The sequence below is a fragment of the Equus asinus genome, chromosome 13 (genome assembly GCF_041296235.1).
Source record: "Equus asinus isolate D_3611 breed Donkey chromosome 13, EquAss-T2T_v2, whole genome shotgun sequence".
In the NCBI taxonomy this organism is placed as follows: domain Eukaryota; kingdom Metazoa; phylum Chordata; class Mammalia; order Perissodactyla; family Equidae; genus Equus; species Equus asinus.
In genome coordinates this window covers 27,199,955-27,223,210 of record NC_091802.1, presented here as the reverse complement: position 1 = coordinate 27,223,210, position 23,256 = coordinate 27,199,955, and the positions used below count along the sequence as shown (strand labels likewise).

The 23,256-nt window shown below is 37.3% G+C and overlaps 1 protein-coding gene across 16 annotated transcripts in view; it reads right to left on the bottom strand.

The window, feature by feature from the left end:
* BCAS3 (BCAS3 microtubule associated cell migration factor) overlaps positions 1-23,256 on the bottom strand; it is a 569,848-nt gene that overhangs the window by 209,752 nt on the left and 336,840 nt on the right. For 5 of the 16 annotated variants that reach the window (XM_070482853.1, XM_070482852.1, XM_070482856.1 and 2 more), the window contains one exon: positions 18,457-18,525. The exons of the other annotated variants lie outside the window; for them this stretch is intronic. In XM_070482853.1, the coding sequence (XP_070338954.1) occupies positions 18,457-18,525 (69 nt within the window). The remainder of the gene's footprint in view (positions 1-18,456; positions 18,526-23,256) is intronic. 16 annotated transcript variants of the gene reach the window in all.

Below are 23,256 nucleotides of genomic sequence, written 5' to 3'. Positions count from 1 at the left end.
TGACCCATATACAAAATAGAGAAGCTGGGCACAGATGTTAGCTCAGAGCAATCTTCCTCAGCAAAAAAAGAAAAAGAAAAAAAATCAAATGTCCCATACACAAATTTAAGGGCCTTTGTTGAAGAAGGTTATGTTTATACACCAGTGTAAGGACTCAGGGCAGAGGGGGATGAGCACTCACCACCTTTTCTAAGTGGACCAGCCCAGTCCACTTGTACAGGTGGACTGCAGTAAAGCAAGGAGAAGTGATAGCACTCACAATGAACAGTAGCAGCAGTGCCAGTGGGTCTCTCACTTGATTTCATGCCACCACCATTTCAGTATTAGACTTTCGAAAAAAATCATTCCAATGAACAACAGGGCATGCGGAGGCACGCTTTTTGCTTACTAACCATGTGTCAGGACATTTTCAGATTAGGATAAAATATATCTTAAATCATGTACTACCAAACCACTACATTACAATCAGTCATGTCCCAGTGTCATACAGTCACTTCATAAGGAAAAGAACTGACATCAAAGTTTTATGGAGGAACTATCTACCTATTTATTAATTTAAAAATCACAAACTAGAAGCTTTTTACAGACTTTTTCATGAAAGTATTCTTTTTTCTTTCTTTTGCATTCTAAAGTTATATAAAGATTATGCTAAGATGGCCAAATGCCAGAGAACTATTTCTCCAGAGGAAAAAAAAAAAAAAAAGGAAAGATTAGCAACTTTTATGTGGCTTTAAAATCAAGCCTCTGTTGGTGTGATTACCCGGTAAATGTTTGATTGTCATAACCACATAACAGGGTTCCTTTTCTTTAGTCTTTCCCACATCTATTCAATCCTGCTGCTGGAATAATCTTCCTAAACTCATCACTTACCCACCTCAAAAAGCCTTCGTTGCTTGTCCCGTTCCAACTCTCCCACCAGCACTTTCCTTTCACAGGCTGGTCCTAACCTCCCTAGATGGTTACAGTTGGATCTTCCACAACTTCCCTTCGCATATCTTTTCCTATATATACAAATCAGATTGGTTTGTCCTCAAATTAGTCCAGTATGTGTATGCCTTGAGGCCTTTGTTTCTTGCCAATAGGGGTCCCTTTCCTCAATCTTCACCTATCAAAATTCTACCTATTCTTCAAATTCTAGCTCAAATGGCATTTTCCCCCACACAGCCTTCTCAGATCACCCCAGTGAGAACTGATCCTGCTCTCCACTGTACTCTAAGAGGACTTGATCTGCCTTGTACTATGGTCACTAGAGTTTTATTTTTATCACCTGAATTCCAAGTTTCTGGGGATAAGGGAGCATGCCTTTTTCATTTTTTGTACCCCTTAGAGCATGGGGCACTGTGACTTTTAATCACGCTGAACTGTGCTGCATATTTGAGATCTAGGAAACTGTCGATAACAGCATTTACATCTTTTCTGATAAGCAGTCCACACAAGGAATCCTCTGAAGGAAATTTCTTAATTGGCTCACTAACTCCTGAACATTATGGTTTCTGCTATAGACAAAGGCCGCACTGAACCCATCTGAAAAATGCACAGTAAACAAATGGAGCAGCCAATTCTCTCTTGACAGAGCGAGTAAGAAACTGAAGAAGGAAGACACATGTGTAAGAGGAAACACTAAACCACAAATATGGAAACAGTATTTGTGAACTTCTTTCGGCCAGATCACAGACATCTTTAACCTCATCACACTTCCTTAAAAGGAGCAAGTCAGGAAATGGGGAAGGAAAAAAATATCTTTAAACTTTTTTTTTTTAAAGTCTTCCAAATTTCAAGATTAGATCATCTTAACTCTAAGGAGAATAAAGTATAATCTTTAAGAATGCATTTACTGCTTCTCAGCCTTTTGGCTAATATCAAGTGAAGAAAGCATCTCTATTTCAAAACTTCAATCACCAGCAATTAATACAAAGTAAGGGGCCAGCCGGGTGGCACAGCAGTTAAGGGTGTATGTTCACTTTGGTGGCCCCAGGTTCGCTGGTTCAGATCCCGGGTGTGGACATGGCACAGCTTGGCAAAAGCCATGCTGTGGTAGGCATCCCACATATAAAGTAGAGGAAGATGGGCATGGATGTTAGCACAGGGCCAGTCTTCTTAGTGAAAAGAGGAGCATTGGCAGCAGTTAGCTCAGGGCTAATCTTCCTCAAAAAAAAACCCCAAAAAACCAAAAAAACAAGGTAAGTGCTGAGGCAAACTAAATATTTAAAAAATTAACAATAACTCTTAAACATCCAAGAATAACAAAACTCATCTCCATCTCCATTATAATTGAGTTGTTTTTTTCCTAGATCAAATAGATTTAATGAAGACATACAACAAAAGGCATAAGATGAATTTAAATATAACTTACCAAAGATTACAGCTAATTTAAGATGGTATTTGAAATAAAGTATTTTCCTTTTTAAGAATATACTGCTGGTGAAAATATACCAATTTAATATTATTTTTATTCTCATCATAATTATTTGGGTATGAAAAGAATATTCCAAAATGTTGCATCTTCTGAAAATACTCAACAATATACCCAAAGAAGAAAAATTTTGTTAGTTTCCTGCTGAATTCCTAAAAGTAGCTGTCATTTGGACCAAGAGCAAAAAACAAGTGTTCTAGTAAAAAATTCTAGAATTTCAACAAAGCAAAAGTCTCTTACTCCAACAATACTTCTTAAACACCTAAAACAATCAAATATAACACATTATCCATTTTATTCCCCAATGTCTCAATATTGCCCCTAAATGAATAATGTATTTTATCACTATAACAATCAAGTCAGCAAAAAATACAAAATCACTTACTAGAAGATGTTCGTAAATGTTGAAGTAACACTGTAATGTGAGTTTACCCCCTACAGAGTAACTTTGTCCTTCTACAAGTCACATAGCTGAGGTATAACAGTAACTTTTGAGGTGTACTGTGAAAGCAGATACTCCTACACTCTCCATATGTATTCAACACTGGTAATTCAATCTGAATCTTGGGTCTCTGAATCCTAAGATATTTGCTGAGGTTAAGCTTAGGTTTGTGGTTTTAACAAAGCTGAGACTTCTAAAGCTGTGCTGTCCAATATGATAGCCACTAGACACATATGGCTATTTAAACTTCAATTAATTAAAATTAAATTAAAAATTAAATTCCTCAGTTACATTAGTCACATTTCCAGTGCTCAATAGCTACGTGTGGCTATCACATTGGACAGCACAGATCTAGCACATTTCCACCATCGCAGAAAGTTCTCTTCTACAGGACCATTCTAAAGATTACCAGTCTTATAGGTCATCATTTGCTCTAGTGTCATTGCTTCAAGGCAAAGTGAAGATAGAACTGATAATGCAACCTATTAATTTTCTTTTGCTTTTTTTTTAGGCTGAAAATTAGATCTTTATGATATTTCAAAATAAATTCCCCACCACCTCAAGATGTAAAGACATGGAAGAAAAGAAAGTGGCCCCTTGGTAGAGGCAAAGAAAATAAACCAATCAAAACAACTACAACTACATCAAAACAAAAACCCACCATCATCCACAGAGCCAGTGGCCTGTTCAACATGGTCAAGTGGTATGAACACAGGTTTTGAAAGCAGACAAGAGCTGAGTCCTGTATCCCTTCCTACTCGCTCACTAATTATGTGACTTGTAAGCAAGTTACTGAATCTTTTTGTGCCTGCATTTACCAAAAAAGAAAGAAGTAAATATCAGGTCAGCTTCCTAGGCTTGGAGTCAGCATTAAACAAGATAATGTATATTTGGCATCAATTAGTACAGCATGCGACACAATGCAGTTGCACTGGCAACTATTCTGGAAGACAAAAAGCCCCACGATAATAATGCCACTAATAATAGCTATTAGTAAACCAAGTCTTTTAATTAAAAAAACAGCTTTATTGAGCTATAATTAACTATCATAAAAATCATCCATTTGAAGTGTACGATTCAATATGAACTAAGTCTTCTAAAATGCAATTCAACATTTACTCAGTATCCACTGCAGCCTAGTGAGTATGCAAGGTTCTAGGGCAGTGCTTCTCAAATGGGGACAATGTTTCCCATCAGGGGACATTTGGCAATGTTTGGAGACATTTTTTATTGTCATGATGGTGGGAAGCCTACTAGTATTTAATGGATAGAGGCCTGGGAAGCTGCTAAACATCCCACAATGCACAGGACAGCACCCACAACAAAGAGTCATTCAGACCAAAATGCCAAGAATGCTCAGGTTGAAAAACTTGGTTCTAGAGATACAAAGACGAACAAGAGATGACATCTGTCTTCTAAAAGCTTACTGTCTGGTAAAGGAGTGCAAGGTGAAAATAGAGCACAGGATGCTAGGATTTCAGAGAAAATCTTATGCCAAAATATTGGAAGACAAACAGGAATTTGCCAGGGGTACCCAAGATGGAAAGGAATGATTTCATGTAGAGGGAATAATATGGGAAAATATGTAGATATGTAGAAAGCATGTCAGAGTCTAAGAAGTTCTAGTAATTTAGAATAGTTCAGAATAGTTAGAGCTCAGGCTGCTCATCAGAGAGAAGGAGAGTATAGAAGATGAAGTGGGAGAGGTAGGTACACAGGAGCCAGATGGCAAAGTTTGTATGCCATGCAGGAAAGAGTCAGGACTTGATCTTATAATCAGTGGTCGGCAAACATTTCCTGTAATGAGCCAGATAGGAAGTATCTTTAGGCTCTATGGTCTCCGTTACAACTACTCAACTCTGCGATCATAGCAAGAAAGCAGCCAGAGACAATACATAAGTGAATGAACATGGCTGTGTTCCATTAAAACTTTTATTTATGGGCACTAAAATTTTAATTTCATATAATTTTCAGGTTTAATAAACTATTCTTCTTCTTTTGATTTTTTCCTACCATTTAAAACTGTGAAAACCATTCTTAACCCGTGAACTGTTCATAAACACGTGGTGACAGTAGGTTGCCAAGCCCTGCCGTAGTGAACAAACAGGACTTCAAGGTGACAAGTTAGCTGATTAGATAAAAAATGAAGCAGGGCATTTCTCTTCGGATCTCTGGAAGGCCTGACCATCTTCTAGCTATTCCTGCTAAAGAACAAATGGACTTGGCCCTAAATTTTGTCAAGAGCTTGCCTGTAATACTTAAAATGAGATGATATGTTAACTAAAGGAATAAAAAACTCATTTCAGGCTACTGTGGTGAAATGACATTTACCTAATGCAGATATAAATTTCTTCATAATTAGTGGACACTTGACACTAACGTAATCTGATTACTGCAGCAAAATCATCCTTAAACTAACTCCCCAGTGCTAAGATAGTAAGTCCTTGAATTAAGTGAGTTAGGACTAAGTGACACAAAGTAACAGCTATTAAGAAACAATTCCGTATTTATAATCATCTGCTATAATGAAGATAATACCAACGATCGCATAGCGTCAGTATGAGAAGCATGAAACAGGGTGCTGGACACATAGGTTAGGCATCCTCACTAGCTCAGATAGTCCTGCTACTATCCCAAGTCAGATTCTGGAAACTTCAAGCTACTAGAAACCGCCTACCTTTAATTTGGAACTATTTTAAAGACAGGAGTGCGATAACATGAATTCAAATTGTGAAAACAAAATATCCCTTTTACTAAATTTTAAAAATGTTTTACTAAAAAAACTGTGTTAGAGAAAAGTACAGAGTACTAATCCAGAGAAACATTTCTTTAAAAAATTTGTTGCTTCACGATTCCAATTTTTTATTACTCATAAGAGCCACAATGGTACATAGTACTATAATGCCATTTGAAATCTGAACAATTGTCTTACATCTTTGACGTGGTGACTCATTAGGAATAATTATGGTCTTTCTTAGGGACAATAAACATGCCAAAAAGATTGTTTTGAGGATTAACTGATCTTTCTGTAATTTAATTACATTGTTGTTAGCACCATGGAGTTGATTCCAACTCCTAGTGACCCTGTGTACAGCAGAGCTGAACCGTGCCCAGTCTTTTTGCACCTTCCTCTCACCTTCCAGCGCTCTATCAGACAATGATCCACTGCCATTCATAGGTTTTTTGTGGCCAATTTTCTCTAAGTGAGTGGCCAGGTCCTTCTTCCTACTCTTTCTAGTCTGGAAGCTCCACTGAAACCTGTCCACCATGGGTGACCTTGCTGGTATTTGAAATACTGGTGGCATAGCTTTCAGCATCACAGCAACATGCAGCCGCCACAGTATGACAACTGACAGACAGGTGGTGTGGTTCCCTGACTGGGAAATGAACCAGGGACAAGGTGGTGAGAACACCAAATTTTAACCACTAGATCACCACTAACCACCAGTGCTTGGTATATAGTATTTGCTTAATCAACATTAGGTATCATTAATTTGAAATGTCATTATAATCACTACTTCAGTTTCTTTCTAAATGTCTCAGCATGACAGAGTTCTCCCAACTTTATAATACTTTTCTAAAGTCCAAGAATTGAAAGAATCTGGAAATTGCATGGTCCAACTCTCATGTTATATAAACGATTCACTGACCAAAGTCACAGAGGGAGATGGTACAGCTTTGTATAAAAGAGTGAGGGCTCTGGAGTCGGACATGCCTGTCTTGAGTCCTGGCTCAACCAGCCTGTCAGCTGAGTTAATTCTGCCAAAACCTCAATTTCCTAATTTATGGAATAGGGATTAAATGAGATAATGCTAATAAAGCACTGAGTGCAGTGCCTAACACATATTTTAAAAAATCAATAAATGCTTACTATTATTATTCATCTTAATCTTCCTGTTATAAGATTATATTTCCTCTGTTCATCTTTTTTTTGGTCTTTATTTTACCTTCAATTTTTTTTTTTGTATTGTGGTAAGGACACATCATGAGATCTACCTTTTTAATGGATATTTTTGCTTTTTTTCTCCCCAAACCCCCCCAGTACATAGCTGTATATTTTAGTTGTGGGTCCTTCTAGTTGTGGCACGTGGGATGTCACCTCAACATGGCCTGACGAGCAGTGCCATGTGCGCGCCCAGGATCTGAATCTGCAAAACCCTGGGCTGCCGAAGTGGAGCATGTGAACTTAACCACTCGGCCATGGGGCCGGCCCCACTCTGTTCATCTTTTGAAGAAATGTGTATAAATTGCTCCTGTGTTTATTCTGAACTTCACTCCTATCTAACGATACTGGCCAGCCATACCAGACTGAGGAAGACTATAATACTTATTTTCCAAATCAGGCAAACTCTCCCTCCTCCTTTCTGTGTGTGCTTCTTTTGTTAGACTATGCCTCAATTTCAAATTACTTTATAGTCTTCCAATGCTCCAATCTTTCCAACTCTGTTCTATGGATCCTGAGAATACATATGTGAAAATCGTGCTAAATATGTCTTTAACAAATACTTTGTGAAAGATTATACAATAGGGAACAAAAGATGGTGTTTTTGGAGATTTCATGCAGTTGTGGGCCAATGAACTTCACAGAAAGCACCCTTCCAATTCATTTGCTTCAAAAGGCTAAGGAAATAACCTATTTCCTTTTCCCTCTTTTCTATCTGCTTTCTCTGATGTGTTCCCAGATACTCAAAGAAAGATTCAGATATCCATGAAATCTTAATATGCTGCTTGAAGCCAGAAAAAATAAAGAACAGTATGCCACTATTTAAGACCAGGAAGAATCCATCAGTACTTGAGGGGGAATTTGGTTCAGTCTTAGAAATTACTAAGAGTCTTTCTTTCCCAGTTAACAGGAAAGTAATGTCAAACGGCTCAAATTTGCATGGAATTCTACTACTCTGAAGAAGCCTTAAGTAATCCTACAAACTTGGCAATTAGTCCAGCAGCCTACATCTTCATCTGTTTCCAGAGGAGCGGCAGCAATTTCTGGCTTTTCCTACAGCCCTTGTACTTGACATCATTTAGCCTAGACTTAGACCTTGACCTTGCCTCTATAGTTGGGGAAGAGTTCAGAGGGACCATATCTCAACAATGCCAGAAAGGCCATAAGGATAACTTTAAAGGCTCCTCTCACACTAATGACTCTATCTTTTTACCAGCTTTGTTCATCTGATTAGATTAGATTTAAATTTTCCTTTAATCTTGCGTATTTGACAAGGTTCTCTAAGTACACTGAGACTTTCTCCAAAAAAGCAATCCACGTGATTGGATCAGAAACCACTATTGGCCTCTGGAAATCAAATGTTTCAGCAGATCAGATCAGTGTGTGTGTGTGTGTGTGTGGGGGGGGTCATTTCCTGAACTTTGCTTGGGTTCTTTGATATTTTTCTGCTAATCCATGTAGATCTGCTAAGGAGTCTCTTATTGACCGGGATGGGGGTGAGCTCTATCTTCTACTTCTTTTCTTTCCTTCTCTCCCCCTTGCCTCCTCAGCACTGAATGAAGGATGAAGCAGCACTCTACCAGGTACATGAGTAGTGGTTTGCTCTTGTTCACCAGAATACTTCATAGCTTCCATGGGACCTTATCTTTCTCCTTCCCTAAGTGTTCTGGATACGATATTTTGACCATTCAGTGTAGTTCAGAGACTCATCATGTAAGCCTGTCATAAACAATCTATATCTTTAGCATTAATTTCAATGTTAGGGAATCTTCTGAAAGAAAAGAGAATTTTGGTGGGACCAGGGTAGTAGATTACAGCTCACATGGCCACAGATGGTGGGACACTGATTTGGTAGATACCTAAAGACCCAGATCAAACACTGACACTTATTCGCAAGGTTCCCACCTAGATTTGAGTAATTTTGGAATGGGGTTTTTGGTTATGGATGTAACACTAGATTTGAAACTTTTGACCTAGTTGTGATTAAAATTACTAAGTGAATGGGAATTTACTTTTTTCTACTGGCATTCTGTCTTGTAAAAAGAAGAAGGGAAGGTGATTATAGGCACCTAAGATCAAATTTAGTAAAAATCACTGGAAAAAAACCCAGAAGTGTGATTTAATGATCTGAGAAATTAGGCAAAAGTGTCAAGTCTGAAGAATTTAAAAACGGTTATAGGTCAAAGCATTAAAAACTTATTTGGGGATAGAGTGGCTACAAGGGGAACCTGGTGAGGAATCTGCCAGGGGTTAATTGCAACCCTGCATGAAAAGCAGTTAACAAGTGAGAATTAGAACACCCAGGAGGAAAAGAAAAATGTTTCCAGTGCCATGAGAAATAAACAACAAAGGAGAAATATTTCCTTTGGCTACCACTACCTCCTTTTCAAAAGCTCAGAGGAGCTATGGGGAATGCCAAGGACTGGTTTTCTCTCAACTCCCTCTGAAACATTTGTCTTCATTACCACTCTTTTTAATCAGGGCTCCTTCATGAGTGTTTCTGCTCAGCCCCTAAGGGGCAGCTCTGGTCTGCGATAAATCAGAATCCACACCGCAAGTCACTAATCAGCACTCCCAGGGAAAGAAAAACAGAGAAGTGCAGACCACTACATTGAAAGGGCCTGGGGGCTCACGGGCCTCAAGGAAGAAAGGGCTTTATGTAGAAATAATAAATTAGTGAAGGTGATATAGGATTCCCCTGTTTAGGATTTATTTTAAAATCCCAAACACAAATTGTTCACATGATTATAAAAGTTTGGAATATAATTTCATTTTAACAACGTTAAGCTAGATTATGACTTTGCTTAATGGGTTGTAATTTGTACCCTCAGCTTAATAATTTTGATACCTAATTCAAAACCTAGTAAGACCAAGGCAGAGGGACAGGAGATAAATTAAAATAATTAAAACAATCAAAGTCAGAAACTCTTCTTCTCACCTCTTGTTTCACTGATGTCATTAAGAAATAAGACAAAACATTCCAGGTGAGGGGCCGGCCCAGCAGCGCAGCGCTTAGGTGCGCACATTCCGCTTCTCCGTGGCCCGGGGTTTGCCAGTTCGGATCCCAGGTGCGGTCATGGCACCGCTTGGCAAACCATGCTGTGATAGGCATCCCACATATAAAGTAGAGGAAGAAGGGCATGGATGTTAGCTCAGGGCCAGGCTTCCTCAGCAAAAAAAAGGAGGACTGGCAGTAGTTAGCTCAGGGCTAATCTTTCTCAAAAAAGAAAAAAAAAAGAAACAAATTCCAGGTGAGAACTCTCTAATGTCTATGATTTGATTTACTTTGCTTAAATGGAATTAGAATCATAAAATTTAAACATACTGTATTTTTTCACTGGAAAGGATTTTAGAAATAATCTAAGAAAAAGATTAAATGGACTTGCTAAAAGTCAGCATAGCTGGTTAGCAGCAGAGTTTACTCTAGAATCGACGACTGCAAACATCTGACACAACTAAAGATCTCATGCATGAGTCAAATACTGAAATAACCCACTCACAGAGAGAGAGCAAAGTGAAGGGAAGAATAGAATATGAATCAGGAAATGATGTGGGCTCCAGTCCTATGTCGACCAACTACTGGTTTACCCTGGCTAAAAGAGTCTCAATTTCTTCATGTATAAAACGGGGTTTACAACTTTCCTGAAGATATTATAGGTTGCTCTAATTCCCCATAAATTCAAGGTATTATTATAAATAATTTTTCTGAGAGTATTAATGGGCTGAAGAGCTAACAAGATTCATGAAAAACAGAGAAAATTCACTTTGCATGGGAAGATAGAGCCAGATTATAGCAAATACTTCCAGGACTGTTGGATACAAGCTTAGATATGAAATCACTCCTGAGGTACAAAATCAGACCACAGCCTGGCATGCAAATTAGCAAGCAAACAGTTGAGTCCATGGCTTCCAAAATTGATGCTAACTTTTCCAATGACAAACCTAAAACCTACTTTACGTTTATCTGCCAATGACAGAGTGTGTATGGCCAGAAAGTATGTCATGGTTGACAGCCAAATATATGATGCTCTATGGCAGTAAAAGCAACACACCTGCCTCGGAGCCAAGGCCTACTGCTGTTCTGACTTTGTTGGCATTCTTTTGCTTGTTGTCTGGGAAAGCCGATGGCATGATAATGTTATCTCACCATGGCTTGACAGATATGGACCTTGTCCTTACACAGGGCAGCCTCCCTCTGAGGCACAATCACATCTATCCAAAAATGTTCGTTTCCCTCCACTCCGACATTATTAAAATATAACTACAAAATATAACTAAGGAACTGGCATCCATCAAAGTGATGAGCACTTCCTGTGTCTAACTGCATAAAACAGCCTCCTGCTTTTCCCATTTCAACCAGAACCCTTGTCTGTCACCGACTTTATGAAGAAAAACTATCATAAGACCTTAGGAGAAACAATTTCTTGATACTGACTTCAGGAGCTAGGGTCTGAACTGCTTGGAGCCCGACCGAACTAAAAAAGAGGCCAACTTGACTAGAGTGTAGGTGCTTATACAAGAAGCATAGCTAGAATTTTGAATCTTCGTTCAAAATGTTTAGTATGAGCATTAGTATGTAGTATTTAGTAGACTTCCTGCTGTAAAATGGGACACAATCAAAGGTTCTTGAAAACAGGAGTGACATGATCAAAGCAGTATTTGAGGAAGAAGATTCTATCAGTATTAGGAAGGATAAACTGGGGGAGGTGGCCAGGTCAGAGAGACTGATGTTTGTCGGACCAATCTGGACACTGCTGCAATGCTCCAGGCAAGAGGCAATTAAGACTCAGTTCTACGCTTATTCTGATGAAGGGCGCTCCTTGGGCTGCACTGATCATTCTTTTGTAGATGAGAATTAATGATGACAAGGAAACTGTATAGATCAGTTTCCGATAATAACTGTGAAGATATTTTATTTGATGGTTTTTAAGGAGCTCTGGAAATTAGAATTGAGAGAAATACTCATGCAATTATTATTAAGTAGTAATAGGCATTTGAAAAAGCTTTAGATAAAAAAGTATTTACAATAAATTTAGAATTAGTCATATAAACCTAGTAAAGTTGAATATGGGTCCTCAGCCTATCTACCAAATATGTGATTAGAACAACTGGCCAGATGCTATTAGCACAACGTCCATATGCTCTATCTGGGCCCTGCCAGCTGTCTGAGCCACAGAAGCAGAGTGTGGATGACAACACCGTGGAATACCACGTTACCTTTACAAACAACAGCAAACCAAGAACTACTCTTGGTCTAGAGAAAAGTGTTGGCAGCATTTTTTAAATACAGATACGGATTTTATTTTTCTTTTAAATACTGCAATTAAGCCAAATATAATTTAATGATCTGCTGTGAGAAATGAATAAGTCTGCCTTATACACAAAAATGGCTTCTGTAGATCTTGAAGAGTGGCTTGACAGAAGAAATAAATCAAATTGTAGTTTCTAAATATGGATACAGAAGAACACAGAGAAGTTCATGGGGGAATGAAAGGTGTCAAACCAGGCTCTAAAACTGAGGACCTTCACCTCCCTTAACATGACACTCAAGGTCTCCTCCAACGTCACACATGAGAGCTCCTCTTCTGTTTCAGAGTGCTCTAAGGAGGCTCAAAGTCCTGGAAGTTGAAAATCAAGTCTGGTTGCTATAAAGCAGCCCCTCTCAGACATATTCTCATTCCTGACAAATACCCACCCACTGGCAGGCCTGGGAGACACATGGCGACCAGAGAAAGTTGTCAAAACTTATCATTATAAAACGTCCATCTTCCAAAAGTACAACCTTTGCTCAATGCAATGTTTTCCTTGGGAGACAGCTCTTCTGAGAGCTATAAAAAGGGGGTTAGAACTGATGAGGTTAGTGTGTGTAGTCTATGCTAATGCTCATGTTAAAAATGTAAAGGTGAATAATGATGGTGGAATGTTTTACCAAAAACAGAAAACAATAGTAACAACAAAATTCATTAATTATGTTCCTCTACTTCAAAGAATTTCATAACTTTTCGCATTCCTCTTTCGAGAAAAGAAAACTGCGCCTAAGTTATATGGCCCTCCTCCTTTAATTTCCTTTCTTATTCTATACCCTCAGGTGGCCAGCCTAGTGCTGCGGGGCCCGGGCTGCATATAAAGTTCACAGCTCTTTGCCTGATCTCATGATCCTCTATCAAAACAGCGCTTTCAAGAGTGTTTCCTGTCTAGTTCTGCCGTTGCGTGAGTGTTTCCTTGGCTGGATCAGCTGCCAAATTAAATCCCTTTGGTAGAAAACTGCAGAGAACTCAATATAGCCCTGTGTCCCCCCCCCCCCCCACCTTAGGCTTGACATCCGGAAGTGACTTAGGAAGTACCCTAATGGTTACCAAATTTTTGGAAACTGATTTAACTTTTCTGGGCTAAACATGTGTTTAGGAGAGACTGCATCACTAATCATCACTTGACCTTGTGACAGACCAAAAGTTGCTGATTTTCTTTTCCCTTAAAAACAGAAAAAAACAACGTCTACTGGCTAGCACAATGATGTAAATGCAAAATCATGTTGTGAGATGACTGCAGACATGCTGATTTCCAGATGTTTGACAAGACAGGGCAGAAACACCAAAAAGGACGGTTAACAGTTTCTGTCACAAACTCTGCTGGGTTACTTGCTTTCTGGGGGTTTTATACAGCTGTTGAACCATTTAGGATACAGAAGAACTGGAGGTTTGTCTATCACTTGTCAAATTCTAATCCATCAACTGTGGGTAAAAAGAACTCTGTCTTTGAAAATAGAAAATTTTCCAAATCTATTGTTATCGCTGTGTTCAGAAATAACTGTAGTGTGATTTGCTTGAATGTATATTTACTGTTGCCTCATCTTTCATTTAAATAAGCTTGTAAACCAATCAAGTAAGATATGAATCTTCAACAAAGCTCTGCACATTCCACTAAATATCCCCTCTGAATATCAGCCATAGATAAAATCAAGTCAAAACATAATATTGCTCAGACTGTCCTTGCTGCACGGGCTTCCTTTTGATGTGCTCATCCTTGACTCACACTATTCCTGGTGGAAGTCTTCCAAAAAAAACCAGATTTAGTTGTCAGATTTACAGTATCAAGGAATCTCCAAAATGAATGGGTTCCTTAAAAGAAAAGCCAAACTTGGGGTAATTACATTCAAATTCCTTAATCACATTTTCTGAGCTCAATGGGAATTGTGGTGTTTCTTTCCTGAACATCTTCTCCAGGGTCACATGAATGCAGTACAGATTCTTCCTTCAAAAAGATTTCTAACATAAAGACTCCTCCTTAGCAAAATATTAGTTTTAAGTGTATGCTTCTTAAGTTGTTTTTTTCATGCAGCTAGAAGCAGTATGTGGTATGCATGATTGCATGTATGTATTTATTTATATCATCTTCCTCCCTTTTTAGCTAGCCCTCTGCCCCGCCCCCCCCCCCAAAAAAAAAAGGATACAGAGCATCTCAGGAGTATTTGCAAACGCATAGTTTACTAGTGGTGTTAGACACTATTGTAGTATTTACTTCTTCCTTACCTCTGGGCTCATAAGAGGATTGTACTTTCCCATCCTCTTAGAGTTCAAAAAGAACTTTTTGTATAATGGAAATGTTCTGTATTTTGTTTTGTCCAATATGGTAGACTAGTAATGTGGCTAGTGCAACTGAGGAACTGAACTACAAGTTTTATTTAATTTTCCTTAATTTAAATTTAGGTTAGCAAATGTAGCTAGTGGCTACCATATTGGACAGCACAGTTCTAATCCACGAATTGTGATCAGGTGACCAGTTTGAGACCTCCAGTGTCCCCTTCCCTCTGCCATGGTCACCTGCAATAATTTAATGGTGAAGCCTTGGTTAACTTAGGTCCATGAGCGGAGAGAGCATGGAGCAGAGACTCTTGAAACCCGTGATGGACAGTAATTCAGCCAGAAAAGTCACAAAATGTACAAGAAAAAAAAATATAACAAGTACTGATCTTTGTGAAGACTTTATGGGTCAAATATTACCCATGAAAATGTCCATAAGCTCCTACTTCACATGTGCAGGTGGTGATGGAATAAGAGGGGGAGATGTAGCTCTCAAGCAGATTAAAACTATTCTCTAAAGAAGCACCATAATATAAAACTTAAGTGCCTGTGATAAAGGATGGATAATTTAGGACACTGTACCAACCGACTGGAAAAAAAACTCAAGAAGAAATCTTAACACATTTTATGTTGTTGTTGCCGTGTAAGACATTCTTGTTTCAGAGTAGTAAAGATATGTTTGTTAGCAATATTTTTCCCACAAAGAGAAAAATCCCCTCGTCATGAAAGAGTTAAAAGAGACCAAAATTAGACACAGTTCATGTTAAAGGTTAGAAGAATAATCAGTCATTTGAAAAACACTACATAAACATTTTTCCGGATGCAATTTTCAGTCCAAGGATACATTTCCCAGTAGAAATCAGCAGCTAAAAAGGAAATCATTTCGTCTCCATAAGTGCCAAATTGTATCCTGATTTTTCCTGGTCTGGCTCAACTTTCAAAACTAGTGGTTCAACTTCTGCAATCTTTCACCCAATGACTATGTAAACACATCTTTATAAGACAGACATAATCCTTGGGTGGGCCAATTTATGTTGGATTATGAAAATACTTAAAATACAAAATCGTATAATGACTGTTGTCCTTTGGTTTTCACTAAAAGGAAAGAAAAATCCAGTTAACATAGGCAGTGGTTCATGTGAAGATAATGTGACACATATACATTGCTTTCTCTTTTTCCAATATCTTTGAAAATAAAGGATTGCTTCATATTTTGGCAAGGTAGTATGTAAATTAAGAATCTGCAAACACATCTCTGATGTGCTCACATCACATGCCATACTGTACCACACAATTGGAATGAATTAAACTACTCACACGAGGCCAGCAAAAAATTCTCACCCTTGGAGGTACTTTGGATCTTCTGTATTCGGTCAAAGGTTATAGAAACATTAGTCTTAAGGATAAAGCAATCTTAAGTAAAAACCAAAAGATTCATTCAGAATTTATTACTGCCTCCGATTCATATATATCTCATTATTCAGAACTCTCTGTAACACAATTCAAGGAGAATCTCAACCCTAGCTGGGAGAAATCATAAATTTTAAATCTTCATGGAAAGATAAACTCTGCTTTTTCACTTCTCCCTGGAAATTCTAGAGCTTTTATAGTCAGCTACAAAATGCATCATGAAAAGCCTATCTTCAACATTTACCATGTGGAGGGGAAGAATTTTAACTTTTCCTCCAATGGATAAAGTTATGCAAAAGAAGACATTTTGGGAGTCTTTGGAGAGTGCAGAATACATTATAGCTATAAGATCTGGAAAAGTCTGGTTGAACGCTACGAGATTTTTCACATCTGTGTCTATACATTCATGTCTTGGGAATAATGTATCTCCAAAATCATTCACAGAAAAATGTTGCAAAGTACTCCTTCTTTCAGTGAGCAAAGCTTAAGAGCTGCAATCACAAACATTTCATTTCATCATATGTTGTTGAGAATTATATCAAATGTCCATAATTAGATTCATAAAAATGATTTTTGCCAATATTGTTAAAAATTATAACAAAGCAAAGAATTTTAAATAGCTTAATTCTAAGAGTTTCTTAGAATTTATAGCATAATTCTCTGAATAATTTTCTAATGGATATAGTAGTCTTTCATCTTTGCTCCTGAGAAAACAAATAACTATGTTATTGACGCAGTATGAACAGATTATAGAAAAGAACACAGGACAATGCACATTTCCTTTCATGTGCTAGGAGAGGCCCAAGAATGATATCCTTTTTTAATTCACAAAATTTTAACTGAGTGTGAGGACCTATTAGGATTGCATTTTCCTGTTCAAATGACTGGTTCTACCCAAACCAGCATGAAATATTTAATTAAATATTTTCATTTAACTCTAATGTGAAAGACATAAAACTTCTAACTTGTTTGCCAAAATTAGCAAATCTTTAGTTCTTCTGAAAAGAATATACATATATAGACATTCAAAACTATAAAATTAAAGGTTATTTAAATCTAGCTTTTAAATTAAAATATTTTGCATTCCTTTCTGATTTAAAACACTCTCCAATGAAAGCCACCATTATTTATAAGTGAAGAAAGAAAAGGGAATTTGTCTTCCTTCTCCCTGCTCCTCACTTTGCCATTGTCACCTGTATCTATTTCCAGGAAGCCAATATTCATTAGGGTTAATCTGCCTACTAAATGAATAAACAAAGGATTTCTCTGTCACTAAGAGGCCAGGTGAGCCGATAGCATCTTCTAACACAGAAAATCATCTGTACCATACAGCTCAGGAAATTACCTGCTGCAATCCCACACCTGGGATCATTTGGCAGGCAGATCTCTAATGTTGAGTAATATACGGAAAATGGACTATAACCATTTTTTCAAAGGACTGAAAATCTCACATATTTCAGAAACAGAAGAACATTTTTATTTAATTAACTGGATAACTCATCAAGGAAAATTAGTGGAAAAAACCCAAGAGGAAACTTTCCATGTTTTTTCCCCCTAAAAACCAACAGTGGCTGTAAGAATTAATGGCCAAGTGCCAGCACACTATGAAATAAAAACCAATACAACAATACCAATATTTCTGTGGATCACAAGATCTTAAAAATAACATAACAGTTCTAGAATAGTATGTAGTCAACAAACTAAATAAGAAAGATACATTATTATAATCTCTACCTTTACAGACTGATAAATTCAGACAAGTAAAGTTACATGATCTCAGTGTCATCAAGACACTGGGAAAAGAACCCAAGACCAATTATTTGCTAACATATTCAACAGATAATATTGCCTCCCTGTATTTCCCTTTGTGGAGCAGAATCCCAGGTCTTGTTTCCCTGTAGAAATCATTTTTTCCAGCTAAATAATCCCAAAGGAAACCATTGGTGGTAAATAAACAAACACAAAATAAAAGAAATGAGGTCAAAGATATCTGACCTCCTTCCAAATGTGGAGAAAAAAAATATTCTAGATCCTAGTTTTAAATAACATTTGATAGCCTGAAAACTATGTGGTATAAGCAGATAAAAGAACTGGAGGTCTGATTTGATTAGGCACATGACACCTTAGCAACAAAACTCATTTACAACACATGAAAACAAATAGTGATTAGGGATTATTACTTTCTCAAAATTAGGTTCAGTCCTACAGGAGAGCCTAGTTGTGATACAGAATGAAATAAGACCAAATCTATCAGCTGGAGTGCCAATGAGAATCAACCAACGTGCTATCCTTGGCACATGGGGCCATTACATAGCTGAAACTCATGCTATCTTTATTCAACTTTTAATAATATACTTGCAGAGAAAAGCAGCCAAACTCCTGGGCAGATTATATCATTCTCCAGAGGGACTAAAGACTGGAGAATGAAAAGACTTAGGAAAGGGTTAGTCAACGTTTAATGAGTGCCTACTGTTTGTCAAACCCCACATGAAACAGGACTGGGTTTGCTCAAGGGTGATAAAAAACAGATACGGTCTTTGTACACAATATGTGTTATCATTATTATTATATTTGAATGTCTTCGCTTCACAAGGGTTCCCTGGGTTTTTTTATACTGAATATGTCAGATATACATCAGATACAAAAAACTGTTGGGAGAGGTACCTACGTGGAGGAAAGGCTATCAATGGCGAAGCAGTGAAAATGAGGGACCCCAGCCCCACGTACATTGTAGCACCTAAGGAAAAGCAGAGTAGAAAGAAATAAAAAGGACTTAGTCAAAACGTGGGATCTTCCATAGTTTTTATCTGTTGGGCCAGGTTTTCTGAAATAAGCCATTTAAACATAAATCAAAGTAAATGCAAACTGTATGTGATTCCCAACAGCCATCAGCTTATATTGTTGTATTGACAACAGATGCTAACTATATGAATAGTTACATATTCCTGAATTTATTTTTGCTGAGAGGGTTTTCTGGTGTATGTGGGAAAATTCAGCACGTCAGTTTAAGGAAATGTATATGATTTCCCTTTCAAGATCCTACAAAAACATATGGGAGCAAGATAATGTTTGTCCTGACCTGCCAAAATCCTGGGGAGATCATCTCAAATCCACATCACATTCCTGAGCACTAATGCTCACACTGGGGCTCTGGCATCAGCAGATGTGTGAAAATGCATGTACTCAGAGAACTCCCTCACGGCTTCACATCTAAAGAAGCTCCTCTACAGCAGCTATTCCAGCCAAAAGCTGAAAGGATGTTTCCAAGTTAAGTATACCTTCATTTAAGCCAGTGTCTGGACAGAAAAATTCAACTGCAGCATCTGTTATTTGGCTCAGAACCAAGAGGAGCCTGAGTGAATGTCAGACAGATTTTCAGGAGGCCTCCCATCTTCCACTCCCCAGTCCTCAAGTTCTTTCAAAGACTCTGGGAAATTTTTCCTCACTCATGTAACAATTTTTAGCAATCAAATTTTCCCGTTTCAAACCCATCACTGAAAGAGGCCTGTGTATGAATTTAGTCGTGATTAAAACAGGGGCTGGGGATCCGTTCAGTACTATCCCCAGTTCACTATTTAGGCTGCGGCAAAAAAATATGTATCCTGAATAATAAGAATGAAAAAATGTTGAAAACATTAACAAGACTAAACTACCTTTGCATACTTTCTTTAAAATTTTCTCTTGTAAAAATAATAGTTTTTAAGCCTTATAAAAGTGACACAAGTTCACGGTAAAAAACTTTAAAGAAGAAAATTAAAACTGCCCATAATCCCATTGCTCAGAAGTTAAACACTATTTACATTTTGGTCTGTTTCCTTCTAGTTTCTCCCAAGAGTGTATATATATATATATATATACACACACATATATGTATATACACACACACACACACAGATGCCCATATATTACTGTGTATATACATAACTGCTTTTTTTACACAAAACTTTATATGGTTTTGTATCTTTCTAGACTTATAACGGCAAAAAGAAAAGTAGTGGTCGCAATCTTAATTAGACAAAAAGGGATTAATCAAGAAGAAAAGGACACCTAGAAATGTTAAAAAGGATACCTAGGTATATTATATTGTGCAATGAAGCCCTAACAGTCATGAATATCTACATATCGCATAATACAACATTGACATTATATAGCAAAACTACAGAAATATAAGGAGAAATAAAGAGAAACATTAGTAGCACGAGATTTTACTTCACCTTTCTAAGTCCGTGATAGGATATATATGGCATTAGAAGACATAAACATAATTAATGAGGTAACTCTAACTTATATAAACGTAACTTTATATCTTGAAAATGGAGAAAATGCCCTTTTTTCAAGTGCCCATAACATAAATTCACAAAAAATAAGTATTTCTGCCAAAAAATAAAATCTGATCTAATCTTCTAGATCTAATCAACAATTTACAGGAAATTTCAGAGACAAAAGAACACCAGGGGGATGCAATCAGCAAAATCCTGTTTGTGGGATGGAAAATACTACAGGATAAACGGCCCAGTTTCTTAAGAAACTGTGAGGAAGTGACAAAAGGAGGTGGAAGAGAAACCTATATATTAAGAGTCTTATGAGATATATCAATCACTTGTAATGTATGGGTCTTATTGGAATATGATTTTTTTTAAAATGAGATAATCAGGGAGTTTAACATGGGTTGGAAATTTGATATTAAAGAATTATTGTTAATTTTTCAGCATGATAAGACTTTGCTTTAAAAAAACATATGTGCTGGAGATACCTGGTTTTTGGAGATATGTGCTGAAATATTTACAGATGAAATAAGACGATGTCTGAAATTTGCTCCAAAATAATATGACAGGATAGTGGTGTTATACCATCAGTTTTATATGTTCTATATAAAACCAGTTTGGCCATGAGTTCTTAATTGTTAAAGCTACCAGATTGTTAGGGGTTCGTTATGCGATTCTTTCCATGTTTGCATATATTTGAAATTTTTTATAATAAGGACTTAAAGAGAAGACAGAGCATGTGTGCGCATGTACACAGGCACACACACACATACATGCAGAAACTGACGATACCAAGTACAGATAATTCTTTTGAGGAGTTATGCTTTAAAAGAAAGCCAAGAAATGGGCCTGTAGCTGATATTGCTTTTAAAACAGACCACATGGTTCATCCAATTTTATTTAAACTTCTATTCTGAGTAGAGAGAGATCACAAATGTTAGGAATTGATGAATCTAGTGAGAGTGTTTAGATATTTGCTGCACTGTATATTTAAAATTTTTGAGTAAGTTAGAAATTTTTCATAATAAAAAGTTGTGAAATAAAGTTCCTACTCACTGCCAAGTTAAAAAATTATCTTCAAGGGCCAGCCCTCTGGCCAAGTGGTTAAGTTTGCACACTCCACTGCGGCAGCCCAGGGTTTTGCCGGTTCGGATCCTGGGCGTGGACATGCCACCGCTCATCAGGCCATGCTGAGGTAGCATCCCACATGCCACAACTAGAAGGACCCACAACTAAAAAATACATAGCTACATACCCGGGGGCTTTGGGGAGAAAAAAAAATAAAATCTTAAAAAAAAATTATCTTAGCAATTCTTGCCTGCTTATACTTTCAAATGCACTAAAGAATTAATTTCATCAAGGGGCTGGCCCAGTGGCGCAGTGGTTAAGTTCACACATTCTGCTTTGGTGGCCCAGAGTTCACCAGTTCGGATCCTGGGTGCGGACCTAGCACTGCTTGTCAAGGCATGCTGTGGCAGGCATCTCACATAAAAAAACAGAGGAAGATGGGCACGGATGTTACCTCAGAGCCAATCTTCCTCAGCAAAAAGAGGAGGATTGGCAGCAGATGTTAGCTCAGGGCTAATCTTCCTCAAAAAAAAGAACAGGGGCCTGCCCCGTGGCCGAGTGGTTAAGTTTGAGAGCTCCACTACAGAGGCCCAGAGTTGCACAGGTTCGGATCCTGGGCGGGGACATGGCACCACTCTTCAGGCCACGTTGAGGCAGCGTCCCACATGCCACAATTAGAAGGACTTGCAACTAAGATATACAACTATGTACCAGGGGGAGTTTGGGGAGATAAACAGAAAAAAAAAGATTGGCCATAGTTGTTAGCTCAGGTGCCAATCTTTAAAAAAAAAAAAATAATTTCATCAAGACCCAAATAAAATCTATGTATATTTTGATTGGAATCACATGAAAGTTCTGAATTAATTCTGGAATACCTGCAATTTTCACAATACTCAGTTTCCTTATTCAGAAACATGATAATTAAGTTATGTAAATAATCCATATCACTCTGAAGAGTTTCATGTTTTCTTTATGAAGATGTTCCCTATTTCTTCTTACAGTTATTCCTAAGTATCTTGTTTTCTGGTACTATCATGAGTGAAATTTTTTAAAAAATTAGATCATCTAATTAGTTTTACTGGTTTATAAAAATAGTAGGGATATTTTGCATATTAACCAAGTATGTGATCAGTATAACAAGTTCTTTAAAAGTTGATTCTCTTGAATTTTCTAGATCAAAAAATTATACTGTCTGTAAATGATGATCTTGCAATTATATCCCTCCCTTTATGTTTTATATTTTACTGCATTGTCTGGAATTTTCAGAGGAACTGTATAATGGTCATGATTTTAGAAGGAATGCCAATAGGATTCCACACTAAATACGATGCTGGTGTTTGGTTTAGACAGCTATTCTCTATTATTTAAAGAATGTACCTATCTATTCCTAGTTACCTCAGAATAAATCTCACAAATAAATGCTGAATTTTACCAAATGCCCTTTCAGCATCTAGTGAGATTATCATGTTTTCTTATTGGACTAATTAATATTATATATTACAACAATAGATTTTCTAATACGTGATAAGTCATATTTGGTTATAGTCAATTGTTCGTTTATTGTAACGTTCACAATTTGGTGTGTTGATATTTTACTTGAGATTTATGAATCTAAATTCAAATGTAAGATTGATGCATAGTTCTCTTTTTTGTATGTTATGTCTGTTAGGTTTTAGTCATTCCTTTTTAAAATCCTCTCTTATAGGGGATTAGAAAAATCTTGTCCTCAATAGGTGTTAAAAAGTTCCTGAATGCTAATGCTATTTATTATGAAATAGGAAAAGGCAAGAGGCCACAGCCTGCAAGCACAAAGGTGAGATAATGGCTTCCACATCACTTAACCGTCAGCCTTACTTAGTGTGAAGTGTTGTGTCTAGAGACCTCCAACCAAGCAACCACTTAAAAATATATAGAATATTAAAGTAATTGACAAACATAAGCACTGTCAACTTTTTGGAAGATAATTTAAAAACTATGCTGCAATTTTTTTTTTCCTTTCGCAGGGTCAGTATGGAATAAGAAATAAGAAAGCCAGGTTAGAAAGAAACAAACAATATGCATTTGAAATAGTAAAACCAGAATCCTGAGAAATTAGTCCCTCCTACTTTGGTAAACGTTATCAAACATTTCCATAG